General features: G+C 43.2%; 2 protein-coding genes across 4 annotated transcripts in view; both read right to left on the bottom strand.

The window, feature by feature from the left end:
- LOC111958050 (methylcytosine dioxygenase TET3-like) overlaps window positions 1–19,167 on the bottom strand; it is an 89,460-nt gene extending 70,293 nt beyond the window's left edge. The window contains 2 exon segments of the mRNA XM_070436928.1: window positions 10,200–10,927; window positions 18,802–19,167. Of these exon segments, the coding sequence (XP_070293029.1) occupies window positions 10,200–10,589 (390 nt within the window). The 5' untranslated portion in view covers window positions 10,590–10,927; window positions 18,802–19,167.
- A 1,969-nt stretch (window positions 19,168–21,136) lies between these two features.
- Window positions 21,137–27,074, bottom strand: part of LOC111958075 (AP-3 complex subunit mu-2) — an 8,709-nt gene continuing 2,771 nt past the window's right edge. For all 3 annotated transcript variants that reach the window (XM_023979254.2, XM_023979255.2, XM_023979253.2), the window contains exons 7-9: window positions 26,282–26,489; window positions 24,454–24,598; window positions 21,137–24,035 (exon numbers count right to left, since the gene is read on the bottom strand). In XM_023979254.2, the coding sequence (XP_023835022.1) occupies window positions 23,935–24,035; window positions 24,454–24,598; window positions 26,282–26,489 (454 nt within the window). In that variant the 3' untranslated portion in view covers window positions 21,137–23,934. The remainder of the gene's footprint in view (window positions 24,036–24,453; window positions 24,599–26,281; window positions 26,490–27,074) is intronic.

Here is a 27,074-nt window from a genome sequence, read left to right as displayed (position 1 = left end):
GAGGAGGGAGGGAGGGAGAAGAACAACAATCAATAGAATAATATGATGAGCCTTTTTAAAGAGGTGTCACTCCACACATGACTGCCTAAAGAATATTTATATTCATTCATCTTTACCTATATAATCCCATTCTCACATTCTCCCCTCCTGACAGACAACAACCCTAACACATATCACTTCTATTTGTCTTCAAATGCCAAGCTGGTGCTTCCCCACTGCTATGAGCAAGAGTGAGAGAGCAAGGATTCTGTTTTAATGATAAAATTATGTAATGCTTCATGAAAGAGGATTGCCTCTATTCACGATTGTAGCTACTGTATGTGCCTTTAAATATCACCATGATTTCATATCAATTAAATATTTCAGGTAAATGGTCATGCATTATTACATCTTCATAATTCATATACAGTTTATATTCATGTATAGATTACTGTCAATAAGAGAATAAAAGCAACGTTCAGACACTGCAATGGGGTTGTTACATTTACAGTAACAGCAGTAATCATTTAAGTAATGAAACAATAGCAGCAGTTTACATTTGTCCCCCTAACCCTACCCCCATCTAGCTGTTTAGTGCCGGCAGTGTTTTGTCTCCAGCTAACCCTCCTGGTCTCTCCGCCCCCCCTCTACTCTATCTCAAATATACCCCCCTCCAGGGCCGGCATTCTGCCTGGTAATTAATATTTACCCAGTGAGCCAATCTGCCTTGGTGTGCTTCTCTCTCTCTCCGTCGGCTGGCCGAATCCCCATCAGAAGACTCAAGCTTCCTCTCGTCTAACCCCTACTATCACTCTCTCTCTCGTCTTTGCTCCAATCCATTCAGGAAGCCATCTTGTGTTTTAAATCCTGCTTTACTTCAGCCCAAGTACAAACACACATTCTCTCTGTCCCTCCCTCTCTCTCTCTTGCTCGTTCCCCTACACCAATAGGTCTACCGCGCACACACACGGGAGAGGATTTTTTTTAAAGCCAGCCTCTGATCGCTTTCACTGCTGCACTACACACTACCTCCTCCCACTCCCTCTTTAATCTTTTAACCCCCCTCCTCCCTCTCTGTCTTTCCAGCGAGTAAAGCTAACTGCATTCGTGTTGTGAAAACTCCCCCCTACCCCTTCTTCAACCATACACTCGCATGAAAACACACACACACAACCGGCGAGACGTCACGCTACACATAGCACACAAAGAGAGTCAAGCAACCAATCAGCAGCCATCCTGAGCTCTGCTGCTAGGGTGAAAGAGAGAGAGAGAGGAAAGAGAGGGAGAAGAGAGAGAGAGAGAGAGAAGAGAGAGAGAAGAGAGAGAGAGAGAGAGAGAGGACGAGAAACAGAGTTAAGGGAGAAGAGACCAGAGACAGAGAGAGAGACAGAGACAGAGACAGAGAGAGAGAGAGACAGAGAGAGACAGAGAGAGAGAGAGACAGAGACAGAGAGAGATGGAAGGTGGACTGGGGGATGGGACCTCTCTATGGCTGTCAATTATCTCCTGGAGCTCGGCTTTCCTAAACAATGACTATGGTATGTGGTATCACTGAGGACCATCTGTGTCAGGGCTGCCTGCAATAACTGGACTGGACTGCACAGTGCAGAGTGCGCATGCACACACACACACACACCCTGTGTAGCGGGGAACAGACACTCACACAGCACCACAGCCATTTAAACATGCTGACTCAACATCCACATACAGGGACAGTGTAATGTAGCAAACACTAGTCATTGACAAAAGTTAAGATGAAATTAAAGAAAACACATTGCCTATTTTGTATCATTCTGATAGACAAAATAACCCCCAAGGTTATACAATAAAAGTGCTCCCCCTCCATTCTGCAGAGTTTTTCTCTTTTAGGAACCTGACCATGCGAGACTAATACACCGATCATATCTAGGAGGTCTGTGGGGGAAGTGTTTTGCTAATGTCAGTTTAAAGGGAGAGAGATATCCTGCTAGTACCGTCTCAGACCCAGGTAAAAGGTTCATATGCTCTCTGTTTAGTTTTTACTGACACTAGTAATGGGTCTGTGAATGCCAGTGAACTATTGGCATGAGCAGAGTTGTATCTAGGGTATGCCAGTTTCTTATACTTCCCAATCAGAGTGCCAGGCAACAGATGCTACGATATACTGTATATGGGCTTACCTGGATATAGTGTTGCTGTAGTGTCAATCTTTTTATTTGGATTTTTTTAGAAGTGACAATTCTTTGTTGAAAAAGCACAAATCACCAAAACAGAATGACGAAAGAGAGAGTAGAAAACAGAAAAAAATGGCATAGAGAAAAATGACTGAAAAAGAGAGGGTAAAAGTCAAACGGATTGAACGAGTTCATGTTGAGGACAGACAGAGAGAAAGAGATTGAAAGAGAGAGAAAGAGAGAGAGAAAGAAAGAGAGAGAGAAAGAGCGGGACTGGAGTGGTAGTAAAGCAGTCAGTCAGTGAGTAACACAGCGTTTGTAATGTCTGTCTGAGCCACAGCCTCTCATATGGCTGGTGTGTGAAATCCCCTGCTCTGACGTCACGTCACTCACTGGAGACGCCCGCTGCCGTGTGTGTGAGAGTGTGTGTGTGTGTGAGAGAGTCTGCGTGTGAGTGAGTGTGTGTGTGTGTGTGTGTGAGAGAGAGAGTCTGAGTGTGAGTGAGTGTGTGTGTGTGTGTGAGAGAGTCTGAGTGTGAGTGAGTGTGTCATGTCTGCTCCCGCTCTTCCCCCCTGGCGCTTGAGGGTGCCAAGCTGCCCTGCATCACGCACTCCTGCCATCTATTACGCACACCTGCCTTCCCTCGTCACGCMCATCAGCGATATTGGACTCACCTGGGCTCATTCATCACCTGTTTATTTCCTCCCCTATATTTGTTAGTTCCCCGCTCTGTTCCATTCATTGTTTTTGTCTTTGTTACCCTTGTGCTGACGCTGTTCCTGTCTGGTTCCATGTCCGTTCCTTATTAAATGTTTGACTCCCCGTACCTGCTTCGTCTCTCCAGCGTCATCCCCATGTGACAGACTGTGTGTGTGGGGGACAGCGAGAGCAGATGCGCAGCGTGGCTGTGTTATGGGTGGTGACCGACCAACATCATCATGCATCTGACGGCGTGCCATGGCTTTCTTGTGTGTCTGTGGCACGCGGGACAGCATGCTCTCGCTCTGCAGCGCTTACAGTAATCGAGTGTTAAAAATATATCTGTAATAAGGTCTGTTAGACATGCGACTCTGAGTCGAGACTAACGCAGAAGTTTGTGGACTGCTCAGTCTCACGTAATGTACCGTATATCTCCAACCCATCTCAATACTCAGTACTGACTGACCTGGTCACAATACACCCGGCAACCCCAGACGGCCCTCACCATTTCTTTACTTACACACACACACACACACACACACACACACACACACACACACACACACACACACACACACACAACACACACACACACACACACACACACACACACACACACACACACACACACACACACACACACACACACACACACCACACAATCCCATTTGCTCAATACATTACTGTAATCCTGATATAAAAAACAAGCACCCTCATACCTAAATCTCAGCGTATTCCCACATACCCTGTCAGTCAGTCTCCCTCACCCCCACTCACACAAATGACAGTGCCTGGTAACACAGGCCTCACCATCCTCCCTATCAACCCTGCTTATACCAGACTGAACAAATTAAACAAGAATGAGTGGTGTTCAGTCTGGTGTAAACAGGTTACCAACCCCCCCAACACTCTCCTCACTCACCCAGACCTGTGACAACCCACCTCCACTCCCACACCCCTCGAGACTGAGGAACAGAATCAGGGGGAGGGAGACTCATTGCAACCACTTTAATGATGAGTTGTAAAGATCTACAATTCAAAGGAGGGTGGGGGGGGTGTGGTGGGTGGCCGGCTGTAATTACAACACTATTAACAGTATTATTTCAGGTCCGACTCCATCCACCCTGTCCTCTCATGTGACCATGCCTCTGGTCTCTAGAACCTCCGGTTAATCCCTAATAACAACCACTCCTGTCACCCATCAATACATTGGACTAAGAGAAGTGTGATCGCTCCTGTCATATGTACTCACACTGCTCACAGCTTATTAGGCCTGGTTCACAGTCGGGTATGTGATCAAAACCTGCCACATGGTTACTGTAAGAAGATGTCTTCTAAATGACTTACTTTTTATTTTTATTTTACTTGGCTTAATACAGACTAAATAAAAGAGGCAGTAGACCTATAAAACACCATATACATCTTTAAATATAGAGTAATGTACAGTTGAAGCCGGAAGTTAACATACACTTAGGTTGGAGTCATTAAAACTCATTTTTCAACCACTGCACAAATTTCTTGTTAACAAACTATAGTTTTGGCAAGTCAGTTAGGACTACCTTGTGCATGACACAAGTCATTTTTCCTACAATTGTTTACAGACAGATTATTTCACATATAATTCACTGTATCACAATTCCAGTGGGTCAGAAGTTTACATACACTAAGTTGACTGTGCCTTTAAACAGCTGGGAAAATTCCAGAAAATGATGTCATGGCTTTAGAAGCTTCTGATTGGCTACTTGACATAATTTGAGTCAATTGGAGGTGTACCTGTGGATGTATTTCAAGGCCTACCAAACTCAGTGCCTCTTTTCTTGACATCATGGGAAAATCAAAAGAAATCAGCCAAGACCTCAGAAAAGAAATTGTAGACCTCCACAAGTCTGGTTCATCCTTGGGAGCAATTTCCAAATGCCTGAAGGTACCACGTTCATCTGTACAAACAATAGTACGCAAATATAAACACCATGGGACCACGCATCCGTCATACCGCTCAGGAAGAAGATGGGTTCTGTCTCCTAGAGATGAACCTACTTTGGTGTGAAAAGTGCAAATCAATCTCAGAACAACAGCAAAGGACCAGATGCTGGAGGAAACAGGTACAAAGTATCTATATCCACAGTAAAACGAGTCCAAACCTGAAAGCACTCTCAGCAAGGAAGAAGCCACTGCTCCAAAACCGCCATAAAAAAAGCCAGACTAAGGTTTGCAACTGCAAATGAGGACCAAGATGGTTCTTTTTGGAGAAATGTCCTCTGGTCTGATGAAACAAAAATAGAACTGTTTGGCCATAATGACTATCGTTATGTTTGGAGGAAAAAGGGGGACGCTTGCAAGCCGAAGAACACCATCCAACCTTGAGCACGGGGGTGGCAGCATCATGTTGTGGGGGTGCTTTGCTGCAGGAGGGACTGGTGCACTTCTCAAAATAGATGGCATCATGAGGGAGGAAAATTTATGTGGATATATTGAAGCAACATCTCAAGACATCAGTCAGGAAGTTAAAGCTTGGTCGCAAATGGGTCTTCCAAATGGACAATGACCCCAAGCATACTTCCAAAGTTGTGGCAAAATGGCTTAAGGACAACAAAGTCAAGGTATTGGAGTTGCCATCACAAAGCCCTGACCTCAATCCTATAGAACATTTGTGAGCAGAACTGAAAAAGCGTGTGTGAGCAAGGAGGCCTACAAACCTTTCTCAGTTACACTAGCTCTGTCGGGAGGAATGGGCCAAAATTCACCCAACGTATTGTGGGAAGCTTTTGGAAGGCTACTCGAAACATTTGACCCAAGTTAAACAATTTAAAGGCAATGCTACCAAATACTAATTGAGTGTATGTAAACCCACTGGGAATGTGATGAAAGAAATCAAAGCTGAAATAAATCATTCTCTACTATTATTCTGACATTTCACATTCTTAAAATAAAGTGGTGATACTAACTAACCTAAGACAGGGAACTTTTACTAGGATTAAATGTCAGGAATTGTGAAAAACTGAGTTTAATTTTATTTGGCTAAGGTGTATGTAAACTTCGACTTCAACTGTATATAGGCTGAAGTAGTCTTGCGTGGCCATCCTTCCAAATGATATGCCTGGTCTCCCAAAGCTAAGGCAATAAGGGTGTAAACACCATGAGATGTGTGGCCAGCTCTCATCTGGAGAGGACAATGACGGATGGAGATAGATAATAATAATAATTTAAAAAATAATAATTCAGGGAGCTAGTAGTTGATGGGAGATGGTCTTCCACAGCCAGACCATGATGCAGTTCAGTACATGAGTAGAGTGAGCGGAGATGTCGACGATGGTCTAGCCAGGGAGGGAAAACATCAGACAGGCAGGCCCAGAGCTTTTCATCAGGCACCTCTGTCTCTGAAGTTCACAGCTAGTACTTCTCCTCTGTAGGAAAGCTGGAACATCCACTACCGAAAGTGTAGCACTCACTTGTGATGCTTTGGCAGCTATAAGCGCCTGAGAGACCACCACACCTCGGCAGTAATCAGTAAGTGTCCTATGCGGCGAGCCTCTGTCATCCCCTCATACAGTCCACATCCTTCCAGAAACAGAGGCAGGTGGAATAAAAAGCCAGTGCTGTGTTGATCAGGCGTTGATGCATCATTCAAATTAGATTGGTCAGCTAGCTAGCCAAGCCAAGCAAACCGACTTCCCATCATCAGTCCTGCAACTCCATGGGTCACCACCGGATATTTTAGCTCAACCTTCAACAGGTTTTCACCCCCCACTATTTTAATTTWATTTTAAATGCAACAAAAAAAAACTTAAAACTAACAAAAACATGAACAATATTTACAGAGCTCTCTGCCAAGGCTTCCTCACGGCTCCATGGCAACCACGGATCTCAAATGAGATGATGGGATGTGGTTGCCAAGGCGATGGGGACTCAGAAAAGACAGAGGTGAAGGGGATGGGAGGGAGCTGTTCAACCTCTGTGCTTAATACAGTTCACCTAAAGAGCACAGCTACAGCCTCTTCTCTCTGTCCATCCTACTCATGGCTGGCCATTACAATCTTACACTGTAAATACAGTCCGCATTATAGCATGGCCCATACAAACACCCACCGCCCACACACTCTATCCCTGTGTGTAAGAGTGACGAGGGAGGGAATTCTCAGGTTCAGACAGACATTATTAGTCACACATCACCTATAACTCTGATAGCTCTAATCACACTGTTACCAGGGTGCAATGGTTTGTTTCAATGAGAAAAATCACCATCAATATACAGGTAACTACCAAAATAAAGGAAATACTCCTGAATTTGTATAAAAATGCCCAATTGGCCAATATTTTGTCTACCATGGCTAGAAGAGATGTCAGTGACTTTGAAAGAGGGGTCTCAAAGGACCATAGGGAGTTTAAAGTGTGTGTGTGTGTGTGTGTGTGTGTCTCAGTCACCTGATCTCAACCCAATTGAACACTTATGGGAGATTCTGGAGCAGTGCCTGAGACAGTGTTTTCCACCACCACCAACAAAAAACAACAACATTTATTGTAGAATAATGGTGTCACATTTGTCCAATAGAGTTCCAGACACTTGTAGAATCTATGCCAAGACACATTGAAGCTGTTTTGGTGGCTTGTGGTGGACAAACACCCTATTAAGACACTTTATGTTGGTGTTTCCTTTATTTTGGCAGTTACATGTATATACACTGTTAATTTGTTGGTCTAACTTATAACTAGATCTACAAAGCTAAAAAGACAGATACAGTATAAGACAGAAATAGACAGATCAGTATTAATGGTTAATAAAAATGATTTAGGGCAGACACTAGTCGGGATCAGACCCTAGCTAGGCCTACTCCAGGTTAAACAGAGGTAGAGTTACCTTACGAGGTCACTGGTCTAATCTATGGTGGCCATAAACATTCTACTTCTAACAACAATGGCACTGAGTYAAAACCTGTGGCATAGGATCATCTTTCCAGTCCATAAACACTAGCTGGGCTGCTTCTGTATTCCTCTCTGAGACAGATAGAAGAGGTCATCATGAGTATCATGTTAGATATAGCTGTGTGTTTCTACAATGTTGGTCCCTGAATATAGAGTTACTGTAAGTCAGGGGTGTCAAACTCATTCCACGGAGGGCCATGTGTCTGCAGGTTTTTGGTTTTTCCTTTCATTTAAGACCTAGACAACCAGGTGAGGGGAGTTCCTTACTAATCAGTGACCTTATTCATCAATCAAGTACAAGGGTGAAGCAAAAACCTGCAGACACTCGGCCATCCCTGGAATGATTTTGACAAGTGCTGTAAGTGAATGCAGGACGATAAATTAAGATAAATCCATGAATTGAAGTCATTCCCACTAAAGCAGGACTACTGAAATGTCTGGGTTACAAGTTACAACTCCTCTCCATGACCCTCATCTTAAATATGACCACATTTGAGGTCTAGGTAACCAATCACAGACTGGGAAAGTGACAGTGTGAAAACAAAGGGGACAGAGTGACAGAGCAGGGGAGGGCAGTCCAGGAGGTAAGCCAAGATTTCCTGTAATTGACTGAACCTCTTCCCCCCTCCTCAGATCTTTTCCTCTGTCCCCAAGGCTATAGGCCACCYTGTCCAAAATGTTGTCCATGTCTCTGTGTACAACCCCCCCCCTTTCTTAAACCCACACAGAGAGGGAAGAAGGGAGGAAAGAGTAGATGAGCAGCAGGCTCTTTCCTGTGGCCTTGCCTAGCCAGTTCAGTTTTTCCTGAGCCCTTCCTCCTCACTGCTGACTATTTATTTACATTCTTCCTGTCCTCCTGCCTCTTAGCCCCATCCCCATCCTCTGTACACCCCCCCCCCCCTCCTCTCCCTCCGGGGCCCTGGTCCTAAGGTCAACCCCCACACCCTCCTTCCACCGTTGCCTGACCCTAAGGTCAACCCCCACCCTGATCCTACCTTTCAACCCCATCCCCCGTCCTGTGTACGCCCGCACACACACACACACACACACACACACCCTCCCCCCTCCCCCTCTGTGACCCTGGTCCTAAGGTCAACCAGCACACCCTCCCCCCTCTCCCTCTGTGACCCTGGTCCTAAGGTCAACCACCACACAACCCTCCCCCCTCCGTGACCCTGGTCCTAAGGTCAACCACCACACCTTCGCTACTCCTCCCTCCCTGGCCCTAAGGTTGACCCCCACCCTGAGCTCCAGAGGGAGCTAGAAGGAATTCTACACTGCTGCTGTTTGTTGAATGGAAGGAGGAACCAAACACGACCCTCATCTTCATTATTCCACAAACAGAGCTAATGGAGACAGTTGGGGTGGTTGCTTACATTGGCACAAAACCTCAGTACTTGGCCAAACCAAAATGTAATGTATTAAGCTTTCTAGAAGTCAAAATCTTCTGCAATACATGTATATTTTTTTTACATCTACACACGCACATTGCCACAGGCACACACACCTCAGTGGACATCTCATCCGTTTCCCTGACCTTTAATGACAAACCGCTGGTCAAACAGGCTGGAAATCTGCTGAGTAATTATGACTGGTTTACAACGTCTGTCTGGGACAAGGACAGGTCCACTAGTTGCTCAACAACTTAGCTTGAATTTAGTCTAAGTTGTCCATTCAGACATGCTATTTGGAGCACACCAACAGGGGTCCTACCTCCCCCATTGTTTTGTACTAAACAATGACAATGGTATAGCCTGGGTACCAGTCTGTTGAGCTAACATTCCACTCCTTGTACTCTGTGTCATATGCCAAAGATGTTTAGCATGACAGGAGTGGCAAGGAGTGGAATGATAGCTAAACAGACTGGTAGAGACTAACAATGGTAAGCTGTTCCTAGGTAAACATAGGTGAGTTTATGGATAGGTAAGATGAGGTGTATGTGTCATTTGGGTGGACTATTCCCATAGCCAGGCCTTGGGGTGATGCCTGTCCAGACCTGACAACTAAATCATTTCCAGGGTGGATCCAGACAGGCGCTTTAACATCAGTTTGTTATGACTTATGTGGTCTGATGAAAACCTAAGACAGCCAGCTACATGCACTTTAAAATCTGTCTTTGTCAAACTCAAAAAGGAACGTTAGCTGTTTTAAATTGAATGTGATTAATCAGTTATGAAACACAAATACCATCCTCCTCTGCTGTGGTACATCCACATATGGCCATTATCTGTATACAAAACTCAACCTATAAAACCTTTAAATGTTTAAACTGTTAAATTGATATGGATCATGACATTTACATTTTAGGGCCCTATATCTTAGAGAGACATTTTCAATTTCCCTCAACCAGCTCCAAACAGTCTCACACTGACATAGGAGAAATAGCCACTGGGAATATATCATGCAAATGTGTGTTAGTTAGAAGTCTGGTCAGTCATTTACACTCACCTCCCAGTCCTTCTGTCCCTTCATCTTCAGCTGGTCACATTTACGCAGCTTACAGATCTGCTTCCCAATCTTACGGTTCATACAGTTGCTGCAGGTGCCACAGTTCTCCTTCTGCATACAGGGGCCACACACGCCGCACCGCCTCCTCTTCTTTCCCTGGAGGGCCGCGAGGGCCTCTTCATGGGTAGGGGGCCCGAGGGAGAAGAGGCCCCCCTGCTGGTGCTCAGTCTGGATATACTTGTAGTGAGGGGACCGGGGCATTCCCGGGCCCTCCATGGCTTTCCCCGGGCCCCGCAGAAAGATCTGGGTCGCGGTCTCGTCACCATCCAAGGAGAATTCATAGATGTCCTGGAAGTGTGGGGGGCCAGGCCCTCCCTTGGCCCTGTGCATGCTGGCAGACAGTCCAGCCTAAAGCTTAGCTGCACTGTCCTGGTGGCAATGTGAGGGATAAAAACAGAACAGCACAGCAACAGAGTAGTGTAGTCTAATGGTCTGGAGTTGGGGAGGTACTGGTTGTAAGAGCTGAGAAGGGCTAATGAGTATGTTAGTCCTGTCCTGTCAGTCTCCTGGTTGGGCTGCAGGATGAGATAGGTCATTGATGATAGGGCATATTTCCCAGCTACCCAGCGGGATGGACAGGGGTCAGCCATAACCACAACAGGGGAAGAGGTGTCAGAGGAGCCATGGTCTGGTCTCACCTGTCCAGCAGTAGCCTACCTGGGTGCTTTCTGAAAGTGGGAATAGACGGCATGGGAAAGAAAGATGGAAAAGAACAGTTAGGCCTACTTACAATGAACAATTTAAATGTGTCTGTTCATAACTGTGGGAAGATGTTTTGAGTCGGGGGTGCTGGTGGGAAGAGAAAAAAAATCATTCATCTAGAATCGCATTTGCTGATGGCAAACAGTTGAGCAGAATCATTTTGGACATTTCCATACAATGGATTTTTTGTTGTTGCATGGTCTGGGAAAAACATTTGCCTTTTTTAAACGCATTTCTACATCCATATTAGAATATTTGTTTATATCATACAAATGGCCAAATGCAGGCTACTGTTCAACTCACTAATCAGGTAAGATGCAATTTAAAAAACGTTTTTTTCTTCTCGTATTTATAATCATAATCCTTATTATTGTATATCATTGTTATTATTGTAGGCCTATTTATTCATCTAAACCAGTTCTTTAAATATGCAAAACATGTTTAGTTTCATTCTGTTGAGGCATTTTCATTGGCTAAATTAAGTTCGATATGTCTTTTCAATTGTGAGCTACGTATTTAGTTTAAGATAGGCCTTTTATTAGCCTATTGCTGTCGTTTTTTGGGTACGGTAGGTACTAGCTTTTCTATGTAATTGCTGCAATCTAACTTTTGTGAAGGTTTAAACCAGTTCACAAGTGTTTTGTTTAATTCTGATGGAACTTAATTTAGCAAAGAAAATGGCTCAACTGTAATGTTGTGTTTGCAGCGATATAATATCCTGCTTGTAGTTTCCCTATAAACAACGGCTTGATTTACTTTTGATATTACCCTAACACCTTCACAAAAGTTTGGGGRCACTTAGAAATGTCCTTGTTTTTGAAAGAAAAGCWAATTTTTTGTATATTAAATTAACATCAAATTGATGAGAAATACAGTGTAGACATTGTTAATGTTGTAAATGACTATTGGAGCTGGAAACGGCTGATTTATGGAATATCTACATACAGTGGGGAGAACAAGTATTTGATACACTGCCGATTTTGCAGGTTTTCCTACTTACAAAGCATGTAGAGGTCTGTAGTTTTTATCATAGGTACACTTCAACTGTGAGAGACGGAATCTAAAACAAAAATCCAGAAATCACATTGTATGATTTTTAAGTAATTAATTTGCATTTTATTGCATGACGTAAGTATTTGATCACCTACCAACCAGTAAGAATTCCGGCTCTCACAGACCTGTTAGTTTTCTTTAAGAAGCCCTCCTGTTCTCCACTCATTACCTGTATTAACTGCACCTGTTTGAACTCGTTACCTGTATAAAAGACACCTGTCCACACACTCAATCAAACAGACTCCAACCTCTCCACAATGGCCAGACCAGAGAGCTGTGTAAGGACATCAGGATAAAATGGTAAGCCTGCACAAGGCTGGGATGGGCTACAGGACAAAGGCAAGCAGCTTGGTGAGAAGGCAACAACTGTTGGCGCAATTATTAGAAAATGGAAGAAGTTCAAGATGACGGTCAATCACCCTCGGTCTGGGGCTCCATGCAAGATCTCACCTCGTGGGGCATCAATGATCATGAGGAAGGTGAGGGATCAGCCCAGAACTACACGGCAGGACTGGTCAATGACCTGAAGAGAGCTGGGACCACAGTCTCAAAGAAAACCATTAGTAACACACTACGCCGCCATGGATTAAAATCCTGCAGCGCACGCAAGGTCCCCCTGCTCAAGCCAGGCGCATATCCAGGCCCATCTGAAGTTTGCCAAGGACTATTTGGATGATCCAGAGGAGGAATGGGAGAAGGTCATGTGGTCTGATGAGACAAAAATAGAGCTTTTGGGTCTAAACTCACTCGCCATGTTTGGAGGAAGAAGAAGGATGAGTACAACCCCAAGAACACCATCCCAACCGTGAAGCATGGAGGTGGAAACATCATTCTTTGGGGATGCTTTTCTGCAAAGGGGACAGGACGACTGCACCGTATTGAGGGGAGGATGGATGGGGCCATGTATCGCGAGATCTTGGCCAACCACCTCCTTCCCTCAGTAAGAGCATTGAAGATGGGTCGTGGCTGGGTCTTCCAGCATGACAACGACCCGAAACACAACAGCCAGGGCAACTAAGGAGTGGCTCCGTAAGAAGCATCTCAAGGTCCTGGAGTGGCCTAGCCAGTCTCCAGACCTGAACCCAATAGAAAATCTTTGGAGGGAGCTGAAAGTCCGTATTGCTAGCGACAGCCCGAAACCTGAAGGATCTGGAGAAGGTCTGTATGGAGGATTGGGCCAAAATCCCTGCTGCAGTGTGTGCAAACCTGGTCAAGAACTACAGGAAACGTATGATCTCTGTAATTGCAAACAAGGTTTCTGTAGCAAATATTAAGTTCTGGTTTCCTGATGTATAAAATACTTATGTCATGCAATAAAATGCAAATTAATTACTTAAAAATCATACAATGTGATTTTCTGGATTTTTGTTTTAGATCTGTTTTAAAAATTACAGACCTCTACATGCTTTGTAAGTAGGAAAACCTGCAAAATCGGCAGTGTATCAAATACTTGTTCTCCCCACTGTAGGTGTACAGAGGCCCATTATCAGCAACCTCCTGTGTTCCAAGGGCACGTTGTGTTAGCTAATTCAAGTTGATCATTTTAAAAGGATAATTGGTCATTAGAAAACTCATTTTGCAATTATGTTAGCACAGCTGAAAACTGGTGTCCTGATTAAAGAAGCAATAAAACTGGCCTTCTTTAGACTAGTTGAGTATCTGGAGCATCAGCATTTGTGGGTTCGATTACAGGCTCAAAATGGCCAGAAACAAAGAACTTTCTTCTGAAACTCATCAGTCTATTCTTGCTCTAAAAAATAAAGGCTATTCCATGTGAGAAATTGCCAAGAAACTGAGGATCTTGTACTACTCCCTTRACAGAACAGCGCAAACTGTCTCTAACCAAAATAGAAAGAGGAATGGGAGGCCCCGGTGCACAACTGAGCAAGAGGACAAATACATTAGTGTCTAGTTTGAGAAACAGACACCTCACAAGTCCTCAACTGGCAGCTTAATTAAATAGTACCCGCAAAACACCAGACTCAACGTCAACAGTGAGGAGATGCTAGCCTTCTAGGCAGAGTTGCAAAGGAAAAGCCACATCTCAGACTGGCCAATAAAAAGAAAAGATTAAGATAGGCAAAAGAACACAGACACTGGACAGAGGAACTCTGCCTAGAAGGCCAGCATCCCGGAGTCGCCTCTTCACTGTTGACGTTGAGACTGGTGTTTTGCGGGTTACTATTTAATGAAGCTGCCAGTTGAGGACTTGTGAGGCGTCTGTTTCTCAAAGTAAAACACGTAATAATAAAACTAATAATAAATACACAATGAGTAACGCTAACTTGGCTATATACTCGGGGTACCAGTACTAAGTTGATGTGCAGTGGTACAAGGTAATTCAGATATATATGTACATATAACTAGGAATAAAGTGATAGATAATAAACAATAGCAGCAGCGTATGTGATGAGTCCCAAAATAAGTTAGTGCAAAAAGGGTCAATGCAGATAATCCGGGTAGCTATTTGGTTAACTAACCGACTTGCCAAAACTACAGTTTGTTAACAAGAAATGTGTGGAGTGGTTGAAAAACGAGTTTTGATGACTCCAACCTAAGTGTATGTAAAACTTCCGACTTCAACTYTATATTTAGCAGTCTTATGGCTTGGGGGTAGAAGCTGTTCAGGGTCCTGTTGGTTCCAGACTTGGTTCATCGCTACCACTTACTGTGTGGTAGCAGAGAGAACAGTCTATGACTTGGGTGGCTGGAGTCTGAACATTTTTAGGGTCTTCCTCTGACACTGCCTGGTATAGAGGTCCTGGATGGCAGGGTGCTTGGCCCCAGTGAAGTACTGGGCCGTACGCAGTACCCTCTATAGTGCCTTGTTGGATACCAAGCAGTTGCTATACCAAGCGGCGATGCAGCCATTCAAGATGCTCTCAAATGGTGCAGCTGTATAACTTTCTGAGGATCTGAGTGCTCATGCCAAATCATTTGAACCTCCTGTGGGGGAAGAGACGTTGTGGTTCCCTCTTCACGACTGTGTTGGTGTGTGTGGACCATGATAGATCCTTAGTGATGTGGACACCATGGAACTTGAAGCTCTCGACATGCTCCACTACAGCTCCGTCAATGTGAATAGGGGCGTGCTCGGCCCTCCGTTTCCTGTTGTCCACAATCAGCTCCTTTGTCTTGCTGATGTTGAGGGAGAGGGAGTTGTCCTCGGACCACACAGCCAGGTCTCTGACCTCCTCCCTATAGGCGGTCTCATCYTCATCAGTGATCAGGCCTTACACAGTCATGCAGTCGGCAAACTTAATGATCGTGTTGGAGTCGTGTGCAACCAGGCAGTCGTGGGTGAACGGGAGGGGAGTACAGGAGGGGACTAAGCACGCATCCCTGTGGTCATCTGTACTTTGTTGAAGCACCTTTGGCAGCGATTACAGCCTGGCGTCTTCTGGGGTATGACACTACAAGCTTGGCACACCTGTATTTGGGGAGTTTTTCCCATTCTTCTCAAGCTCTGTTAGGTTGGATGGGGAGCGTCGCTGCACAGCTATTTTCAGGTCTCTCCAGAGATGTTAGATAGTGTTTAAGTCCGGGCTCTGGCTGGGCCACTCAAGGACATTCAGAGACTTGTTTAGAAGCCACTCCTGCATTGTCTTTGCTGTGTGCTTAGGGTCATTGTCCTGTTGGAAAGTGAACTTTTGCCCCAGTCTGAGGTCCAAAGCGCTCTGGAGCAGGTTTTCATCAAGGATCTCTCTGTACTTCGCTCTGTTCATCTTTCCCTTGATCCTGAKTAGTTTCCCAGTCCCTGCTGCTGAAAAACATCCCCACKGCATGATGCTGCCACCACCTTGCTTCACCATAGGGATGGTGCCAGGGTTCCTCCAAAAGTGATACTTGGCATTGAAGCCAAATAGTTCAATCTTAGTTTCATCAGACCAGAGAATCTTGTTTCTCATGGTATGAGAGTTCTTTAGGTGTCTTTTGGCAAACTCGAAAAGGGCTGTCATGTGCCTTTTACTGAGGAGTAGCTTCCCTCTGGCCTATCTACCATAAAGGCCTGATTGGTGGAGTGCTGCAGTAATGTCTACCCTTCTGGAATCTTCTCTGATCTCCACAGAGGAACTCTGGAGCTCTATCAGAGTGACCATCTGGTTCTTGGTCACCTCCCTAACKAAGGCCCTTCTCCCCTGATTGCTCAGTTTGGCCGGGCGGCCAGCTTGGTGGTTCCAAACTTCTTTCATTTAGGAATGATGGATGCCACTGTGTTCTTGGGGACCTTCAATGCTTCAAAATAAATATGGTWCCCTTCCCCAGATCTGTGCCTCACACAATCCTGTCTCGGAGCTCTACGGACAATTCCTTCGATCTCATGGCTTGGTTTTTGCTCTGACATGCATTGTCAACTGTGGGACCTTATATAGACAGGTGTGTGCCTTTCCAAATCATGTCCAATCAATTGAATTTACCACAGGTGGACTCCAATCAAGTTGCAGAAACATCTCAATAATGATCAATAGAAACAGGATGCGCCTGAGCTTGTCACACCCTGATCTGTTTCACCTGTCTTTGTGATTGTCTCCACCCCACTCCAGGTGTCACCCATCTTCCCCATTATCCTGTGTATTTATACCTGTGTTCTCTATTTGTCTGTTGCCAGTTTGTTTTGTTTCGTCAAGCCTACCAGCCTTTTCGCCTCTGTTCCTGTCTCTCGATTGTTCCTGTTTTCTAGTTTCCCAGTATTGACATGTTCTACCTGCCCTGACCCTGCCTACCTTTGCCCCACCTATCTTGATTACTGACCTCTGCCTACCCTGAGCCTGCCTGCRGCCCTGTGTCTTTGCCCCACCTACCTGGATTACTGACCCCTGCCTGCCCTTGACCTGTCTTTTGCCTGCCCCTGTTGGAATAATAAACTGTTGTTACTTCGACGTTGTCTGCATCAGCGTCTTACCTCAAACGTGAGAGAGCTCAATTTCGAGTCTAATAGCAAAGTGTCTGAATACCTATGTAAATAAGGTATTTCTGTTTTTTTATATAAATTTGCAAGAATGTCAACCTGTTTTCCCTTTGTCATTATGGGGTATTTTGTGCAGATTTATGAGGGGGGGGGAATTATTTGATCCATTTTAGAATTAGGCTGTAACAAAACAAAATGTGGAAAAGGGGAAATGGTCTGAATACTCTCCGAATACATTGTATTTGGCACGCATGCTGCCCAAATTGTGGTCTTCCCAAGAACTGCTTGTGATAACTTTATCCACAGCTCTACATTTTATTTGAAGCTATTGATCCTCTGCAGCTAAATTATGTAGTATTTTGAATTATTGTATTTATGTCTGTTCAGACAGGAGTAATATCATTTTGGGCGGGAAAAAAAATGTACAGCCTAATTTTGCCAAAATTATTTCAATTTATCAGCGGGTGCTGCAGCACACCTACTTCCCGCAGCTATCTGTCTGTTCCATTTAGTCCTATAAACTCTGGGAAAAGATGACACGCCATACTAACAAAACAAACTCACCTGTCATTTCCCCCAACAAACCTTAATCAATAACTGCTTTACTGGGAAAGACATGAATCTCACCTAATGACAGTTATTAGTAGTCTAGACCTGTAATTTGAAATGGCTGGGGATGCCAGAAAGATGTCATGCTCATGGGTCGATATGGGAATATGCTGAGTTCTATAATGGCGAGTCCTCCCACGAGGAGGCTTTGTTTGCCCTCTCTCTATGAATGAGAAAGGGGGTCTCGTTGAACCCGCGACGGTGCTCTTTGTTCCACAGTCAGACTCCAGTCAGCCGTCAATAAACTGCAATGTTGTTTTAACTGTGTCGATAACCCCGCCGTAGGCAACTTGTTTCTCCGTGGCAGTAACATTAAGCTCATGTTGAATCACTGCTGTAGCATGCAGCTGTGCATATAAAAAGACACACTGAAATATGTATAATGAGACTTTCTAATTGAATGAGCTCGAACGACTGATATAGCTTAGTTATTATTAGGCTCACTAATATACTGAATACTGTCAACGTGTCTGAAATTCGAATGAAAAAGCTTTTTTTGGCTTCGTAAAACGRAAAAGTATCAGTGTGGCAAATCGCCCTGGAGAACCGAAAATTTTACTTCTTACTTTACTATTGCAATATTGTCAATCATCCCAAACATTTTTTTGAAAGTCGTTATTTTTGCTACTTACTTTCTTCGTAGTCTTGCGCAGAATCAGTCAGATGCAATGGAACGTTTCCACAAAGTAACAAGCTCCGCTACCCTTCCCAAATAAGCACGTGGCTTATTCAGCAATTTATAACCGGTCCTTTAACTTGCAGCAAAGCCACCGCTGCACAAGACTGTTACAGTCTCGTTATTACTTAAGTACAAAACCATTTTTATATAGTTTACAGAAGTGTCAGGTAAAAGGGGTGGAGGGGGAAAAACATCAAATAAGGAAGCCCCCCCTAGACTTTCAAAACATCACCCCAGGAAGCAAAATAGACAAGAACAACGATTAAAGGATAAAAGTGAGAAAAACACCAGATACAACAATACACAATTAGATGGGATCATTACATTTACATAAACCCTATTATCTGTCAGATCGAACACGTTATAAATCTGTTAGGGCATGTGTGAAGTCACAACTAATAATGGAGTTTATCAGTGGCCCCAATGTGTATTTGACTAATTGCTTTACTGGTGAGAAACTACTTACTTTCACTGGGCGAAATAGCCTACACGTCTAGATTTCTTTTGACAACAAGCTCTTAGGCTGTTAGAAAGGCTTATGGTCATAGAAAGTAAAGTAAATAGAGAAATGTAGTTAATAGGATACATACCACGTTTGAGGGTGGTTCTTTAAATGTTTCGACTTTTCACCTTAGATAACGTTTTTTTAAGTGAGGGGGAAAAAACAGCTAAAACTCCCTCTTCAAAGACTTAGCAAAAGTCTACATACTAATATTGAAATGTTATTCGAAGGTGAATTATAATAATGTGAAAAGTTATTAAAAATTGCAATGGACAAGTAACTTAAACAGCAACTCAACTCCCAGAATAAAAACTAAAAACAACCAATAACCCAATAAGTGATCAGATTAAGAAAAAAAATCGCGATTGTCTTACATTTATTTAAACACTTTTTCGCGTATGAGTCGTCGAAAGTCTGAGGTCTGGTTAGAGTTAAAAGTCGAAGAGGAGAAGAAAACGTTGTGTTGATGTTAAAGTGATCAGCAAATTACGGAATGGAGTTCGATAAACGCAGTGGAACAACATGCCCCCTGGGACAACGTCATTCTCATCTCAGACAGGACACATTTTTTGCGTTTTACACAAACCTTCAATAGAATTCAAACATGCAATGGCATCAGTTATAAATTATGGCATTACTTTTCAGAAGTTAACACATATCAGATGGGCTATGTCCTCCTGATGAATTTTATGAAAARGATATTAAAATTAAAATAAGTATTGGCCATGATGGCATTATCCATAGATAGCCTAGTATTAGTAATTGGCGTTAGCCATGTCTTAATGTTAAGACAGAAGAATTTGAGAGTAATGTTCAATCTAGCCTATGCAGGATGAAAGTCGATTTAATTTATTTCTTACTGGTACAGGACACCCAAGTGTGCGCACGCATTTTTTTTAAACTACAAAAACACTGACAAACAGAGCAATAAAAACGATGTTGACTGATCCARKTAATCGGCTWACAAAAAGGGGAGACACAAATACAATATGACAACCATATAACCTGGAGGAGGAAATTATTGTCCAAAAACAAACAAAAGTGGCACTYGCCCAATTATAAAGACAGTCAATATGCACACTCACCCGGATATGGCGGATGTCTCAGCTGGTGCCAATAGGCTACTGTTCGCTCAATTAAATTAAGAATATTGATAACTCAAAGACAGATTGGAGTGTTTTCATTGTCATCTCTTTACAGCAATAGCCATTTGCTTTCAAAACAGTTTTTCCGCGATTGTATTTTTAAATATTGTGATATGCCTGGCTGGGTCTCTCTGCTTTTCACCGACAGTCGCAATTTAACAATCATCTATTTGGTAATTGCAGCGCGCGCTGTATAAATTACGGGTCCTTCCGACTGTAGGCTATCCAATATAAAACAATCCACAGCTTTTTAAAAATGATCATTTGAGGCCAAATCATGCTGTATGGGGTAGTAGCCTATTTTGAATGATTTATATTTATTTCTATATAGACTAAGCTAATTAGGCTATTTAATTTTGGCAATTTACTTTAGGGAAAGCCTTATGGACACGCTGCCTTATTGCTTTTAATGTGCAATAAACACAACCAGTCGTGATGTTTTCACCTGATTGTCAAACAAGCACTTACATAGGCGCTCCTGTAGGCTACCTGCGCGCATTCGTTCACTCACAAAATAATTTCAGCATCCAAACCCCAACAGTACACTGTTCACCCACAATTTGATGAATGGAAAGAGACATCAGTTACAAAACACCTACGTGTAGTGTAATGAAATTCTGAGATTGTCATTWYGTCTACACTTGTAGCCTGAATTGATGCAGCCACTGTTGTTCACGAGCGCTTCCGTGTCAGCCACTCTTCCCTGCCTTGACAAAATGTAAGTGTTATAAAACCACAACGCAATTTGGAGCGTATACCACCCGGCTTCCAGTCAATTCACTAATTTGTCATGCTGCTGACATGCAGTTATGTTAAATAATGGTGCAATAGCCTACATTTGTTTGGGCATGTTGTATTAATTGTGATAGGCTCACGTTTTACCGGTACGGCGTACCCCCACTATTTATTTAATCTGGATGCAGTACCTGACCATACCGCCTTACTTTCACCCCTGAGCCTATGATATGGGGTAGAAAAGAAACAGACCCCATAACATTCGTTTCCCATTTTTGATGATACTGTACTTCAAGATCATTGTATTGAAATTAAGTGAAACTAAAAAGGATGGCATGAACCTTTAATCAAACCTCCCATACATCATCATAAATGGGCTCTTATAATACTCAAGATGATTTTTAGACAGAAATGTGTTTGTTGTTACAAACATGTAGACAAATTTGGTTATTTTAGTTGGTATAACCAGATGTACACTACATTGATTTGTAGTTTCCTAGTATCTATCAGAGGGGAACACAATGGACTGGATAATTCAACGTATATCATATCACTTCTTAATTCTTTAATGTCATAGCATTGTAAAACTAAATTTGAATTAATTTGACAAACACACAAACAAAACAAACAAAAGCTGTAAACCCGAACCTTGAACATTCTTGATAGGGAAACCCAACCAACCGTGTCATCAAACTGCAGTATGGAGTCAGTCAGTATGGAGAACTTATAGAAAACATAGGAAAGCCAGGCCACTGTGAGTAAAAGCTTCAATAACATCATAGGGGAGCAGCATGTTTCATGTTATTGGTCTTCATGATGCTCAAGCCTCTGTAGAATTCACTATAGAGTAATACAGATACATTTGAGCTGCATGATATGAGCTGGGTTATTCAGCATCCGATTTGGTGCTCCTATCAGGATTATATCATTGTTGAATAAATAAGAATTWAAAAAAGGCCATCGGGAGGGATTAAGGTGGATAAAACATCAGGTAGGCCACAGCAAGGTGCTCGACCTGACGCCTTACATGATATAGAAAAAGAGAGAAAAACAGTAACATACTGTGTCAACCTCATCCTACAAACCACTAGATTGGATTTGAGAATGACATGGTTATGCCTATAGTATTAACTGTTGACAGAACAATAGGCATGGTAGTGAATGATTCAGGCGGAGAAATTTCATGTCACATTCTCAAACTCCAGTGCGTGACTCCAGAGTTGATAACAGAGAGACACAGAAATGCATTTGGTTTGGAGGACCGAAGGGTGAAGTTCAGAAAACAGGGAGCATTGGAATAAGTAAAGAGAGAAAATAGCAAGGGAATACAGAATTTAGAATAACATGTAATATAGGTAGAGCCAGGAACTTATCCAGTCCTGGCCATGTGACCTGACCAGAAGAAACTCTGGGATCCCACTAGATAACACAACCACAAATTCAGATTCTACAGCCTCAAAGTCAAAATTGATGGAAAAAATTATAATATTTGGTCTTAATTTAAGGTTAGGGTAAGGCATAAGGTTAGCAGTGTGGTTAAGGTTAGGGTTAAAATCAGATTTTAAGAAGATTAATTGTATAAATGGGCAGGGCTTAGCCATAATTTCTATTTTGCCCTGTTTATCAAGTGTTAGAAAAACTTGTCAATAATCAACTGACTGGCTTTCTTGATGTCTATAGTATTCTCTCTGGTATGCAATCTGGTTTCCGCTCAGATTATGGATGTGTCACTGCAACCTTAAAGGTCCTCAAAGCCTTCTTAGTTTCCAACAAGCTTCTGAACACCTCCAAAACAAAGGTCATGTGGTTTGGTAAGACGAATTCCCCTCTTCACACAGGTGTTATTACTACCTCTGAGGGTTTAGAGCTTGAGGTAGTCACCTCATACAACTACTAGGGAGTATGGCTAGACGGTGCACTGTCCTTATCTCAGCACATATCAAAGCTGCAGGCTAAAGTTAAATCTAGACTTGGTTTCCTCTATCGTAATCGCTCCTCTTTCACCCCAGCTGCCAAACTAACACGGATTCAGATGACCATCCTACCCATGCTAGAWTACGGAGACATKATTTATAGATCGGCAGGTAAGGGTGACCTCGAGCGGCTAGATGTTCTTTACCATTCGGCCATCAGATTTGCCACCAATGCTCCTTAAAGAACACATCACTGCACTCTATACTCTTCAGTAAACTGGTAATCTCTGTATACCCGTCACAAGACCCACTGGTTGATGCATATTTATAAAACCCTCTTAGGCATCACTCCCCCCTATCTGAGATATCTACTGCAGCCCTCATTCTCCACATACAACACCCGTTCTGCCAGTCACATTCTGTTAAAGGTCCCCAAAGCACACACATCCCTGGGTCCCTCCTCTTTTCAGTTCGCTGCAGCTAGCGACTGGAACGAGCTGCAACAAACACTCAAACTGGACAGTTTTATCTCCWTCTCTTCATTCAAAGACTCAATCATGGACACTCTTATTGACAGTTGTGGCTGCTTTGTATGAAATATTGTTGTCTCTACCTTCTTGACCTTTGTGCTGTTGACTTTGCCCAATGTTCGTACCATGTTGTGTTGCTGTCATGTTTTGCTGTTATGTTGTTGTTTTAGGCCTCTTTTTATGTAGTGTTATGTCCCTCTTGTTGTGATGTGTGTTTTGTCCTATATTTATATTGTATTTATTTTTTAAATCCCGGGCCCCAGTCCCCGCAGGAGTCCTTTTGCCTTTTGGTAGGCCGTCATTGTAAATAAGAATTTGTTCTTAACTGACTTGCCTAGTTAAATAAAGGTTCAAAAAATAAAATAAACTCAATAAATAATTATGACATTGTGGCTGTGTTAACTCGTGATGACCCAAACTCTGGGCCGTTGGTTATAAGGAATGGATGGGAGCATGAGAAGAGAGGTAGTAGCAGTAGAAGCACACAAACCATTTTGCCTGCTATTCTCGCTCACAAAAGGAACTCAAAGGATAGCAATGAGATTGGAAAAGGAACCAGAAATGACACACAACAGATAGACCAATTCCAGGCTTTAGCTTACTAAAAATGCTGTTGACACATTGAGACGGATAGTCTCTTATCGCCACCTATTCGCAAACAACTCCATTAAATATGCTTTTGTGTGTCGTGTCACACATTCTGTGGTAGCTAGTTCAGTTAGACAGCAGAGCCCACAGTTTGTGTGGATAAATCCTGAAATGCATTTACACAGGGAATGTCCATAGACACTCCCTTCCCTATATTTTCTGTATTTATTCCCCATCATCGGAAACCTCCCCCTCTCTCTTTTACAGTAGTAGTATTGGTGCAGAGGCCAGAGAGCGGAGAGCCGAGCCTCTATGTCCGCACCTGGAATTTGCCGGCCTTGGTCATGTACTTGATGCCTTTGAATGGTTTGTATTTCTCCCCGTACATATCCAACCGATTCACCTTCAGTCCTGGAGAAGAACAAGTAAATTAAAAGAGAGAAGGTGTCACATTGCTATTTAATATGTATTCTGCAGAAAGTCATATAAATCATTGATTTGGCCATTGCAAGAGAAGTAGCCCACATCCCTTTTGGAAACAGATGCAAACCTCTGTGTGGATCCGATAGAGCAAATACAAATAGAGTATCTTGTCTCCATCTAATGGTAGAAGGTGACACTGTGAATAAACTGTGTGGATGTCATGTAGCTGACTAATATGGAGTTAGTAGATACAATATTAATATKTAATCTAGGGTTAGATATTTCTTTAAATCACAAAATTATTACGGTTAAGAATATGGGTAAAGTTAACTAATACCAGTTCAGCGGCTAAGGAGCAATTGCTACTCTAGAGTGTAATAACCAATTCTGATAAGGTGTGTTTAACCTGAAAGAGCCGACTGTTGGATCTTGAACTGGATGTTGATGGTGGGGTTCTCGTCTGGCTTGGAGGCCCCTGCCTGCAGGCTCATAGAGCCCTTTAGACTAGGCAGCTTCTGAGGGTTGATTTTACCCACGTCCCATGACAAGAGCTGCAAACGGACAACAGAGCAGCCTTCCACTGTTATTACCACACACAGGGAGAAGGGTATTGTTTTGAACGCAAACAGGTGGGTGCGAGGAGGAATTAACCAATCCATTAAATGTAAGATTATACAGTCATTCGGAAAGTATTCAGACCCCTTGACTTTTTCCACATTGTTACGTTACAGCCTTCTTCTAAAAAAAAACCTCATATTTATACACAATACTCCATAATGACAAAGCATAAACAGGTTTAGAAATATCACATTTACATAAGTATTCAGACCCTTTACTCAGTACTTTGTTGAAGCACCTTTGGCAGCGATTACAGCCTCGCGTCTTCTTGGGTATGACACTACAAGCTTGGCACACTTGTATTTGGGGAGTTTCTCCCATTCTTCTCTGCAGATCCTCTCAAACCCTTTCAGGTTGGATGGGGAACGTCGCTGCACAGCTACTTTCAGGTCTCTCCAGAGATGTTTGATCAGGTTCAAGTCCGGGCTCTGGCTGGGCCACTCAAGGATATTCAGAGACTTGTCCCGAAGCCACTCCTGGCGTTGTCTTGGCTGTGTGCTTAGGGTCGTTGTCCTGATGGAAGGTGAACCTTCACCCGAGTCTGAGGTCCTGGGTGCTCTGAAACAGGTTTTCATCAAGGATCTCTCTGTGCTTTGCTCCGTTCATCTTTCTCTCAATCCTGACTAATCTCCCAGTCCCTGCAGCTGAAAAACATCCACACAGCATGATGCTGCCACCACCATGCTTCACCATAGGGATGGTGCCAGGTTTCCTCCAAACGTGACACTTGGCATTCAGGCCAAAGAGTTCAATCTTGGTTTCATCAGAACAGAGAATCTTGTTTCTCATGGTCTGTGAGTCCTTTAGGTGCCTTTTGGCAAACTCCAAGCGGGCTGTCATGTGCCTTTTACTGAGGAGTGACTTCTGTCTGGCCTATCTACCATAAAGGCCTGATTGGTGGAGTGCTGCAGAGATGGGAGAACCTTCCAGAAGGACAACCATCTCCACAGAGGAACTCTGGAGCTCTGTCAGAGTAACCATCAGGTTCTTGGTCACCTCCCTGACCAAGGCCCTTCTCCCCCGATTGCTCAGTTTGGCCGGGTGAGTAGGAAGAGTCATGGTGGTTCAAAAATTKTTCCATTTAGGAATGATGGAACCACTGTGTTCTTGGGGACCTTCAATGCTGCAAAGAAATGTTGGTACCCTTTCACAGATCTGTGCCTCGACACAATCCTGTCTCGGAGRTCTACGGACAATTCCTTCAACCGCACGGCAATCAATTGAATTTACCACAGGTGGACTCCAAGATGTAGAAACATCTCAAGGATGATTAATGGAAACAGGATGCACCTGAGCTCAATTTCGAGTCTCATCGCAAAGGGTCTGAATACTTATGTAAATAAGGTATTTCTGTTTGTATTTATTTGCCCAAATTTTGAAAAACCTGTTTTCGCTTGTCGTTATGGGGTATTGTGTGTAGATTGATGACAATTTTTATTTAATCTATTTTAGAATAAGGCTGTAACGTAACAATTGTGGGGGAAAAAATCAAAGGTTCTGAATACTTTCCGAATGCACTGTATACCCTTTTGTATGTTTACAGCATACACTAAACTGGTCAGGTAAATCCATGTCTGCATACACACACACACACACTCCTTTTCCCACCACCTTACCTTAGTGACAGGGTCGAAGTTGTATGTCCCCTGGGAGGGGTTGAGGTTGGTGTTGAGGACTCCTCTGGGTAGCTGGCTGCTGATTATAACAGCCTCTAACCCCTTCCCCATGGTCTGCTTGGGGCCCAGGGTCAGCTCAAAGCGGCCCTGAGAACTACCCTCCCTAAACGTGATGTTGTGCTTGACGTACACTGGGATGGCCACCAGACTGAGGGGCAGACACAGAGTGTCAGAATAACACAGGTAGGACGGGCACAGAGACAGAAACAGCACAAAGCACACGGAACACAAAGTGTGCAAGTAAGTGAATAATACTGAAAGAACAAGTGAATTATTTTCTGCACAGATGGCAGTTTGTTACATTGTTATTACAACCTTTAAACATGAAACGTCAAACAAAAAATGTGGATATATAATGTAAACATTAGGAGCATTACCATACTGGCATTTCTGTAAAATATTGTTTCTGGGTTTTCCCAAGCCAAACCACAAGTGAATAATGATCCAATCTATACCAATAGATGTCCGCAACCGACACTATACTATTGTACTTACATCTAATGCTTTGCCAAAAACATCCATTTAATATTTCATGTAACGTTAAACCAAACACAGGACTTCATCTAGCTAACATTTTACAACAACTCTAGTTTTAGTTCGAGCCCCAACTACAATGTTAATTTTGAAATACCTTGTTGACCTTAATGGGTGGAGACTGAATTAAGACAATGAAAAGAAAAAGAAAACATTCAGATACTCTGTGTGTGTGTGTGTGTGTGTGTGTGTGTGTGTG

Source organism: Salvelinus sp. IW2-2015, linkage group LG33 (genome assembly GCF_002910315.2).
Source record: "Salvelinus sp. IW2-2015 linkage group LG33, ASM291031v2, whole genome shotgun sequence".
NCBI classification, from domain to species: Eukaryota; Metazoa; Chordata; class Actinopteri; order Salmoniformes; family Salmonidae; genus Salvelinus; species Salvelinus sp. IW2-2015.
This window is presented reverse-complemented; position numbering and strand designations above follow the sequence as displayed.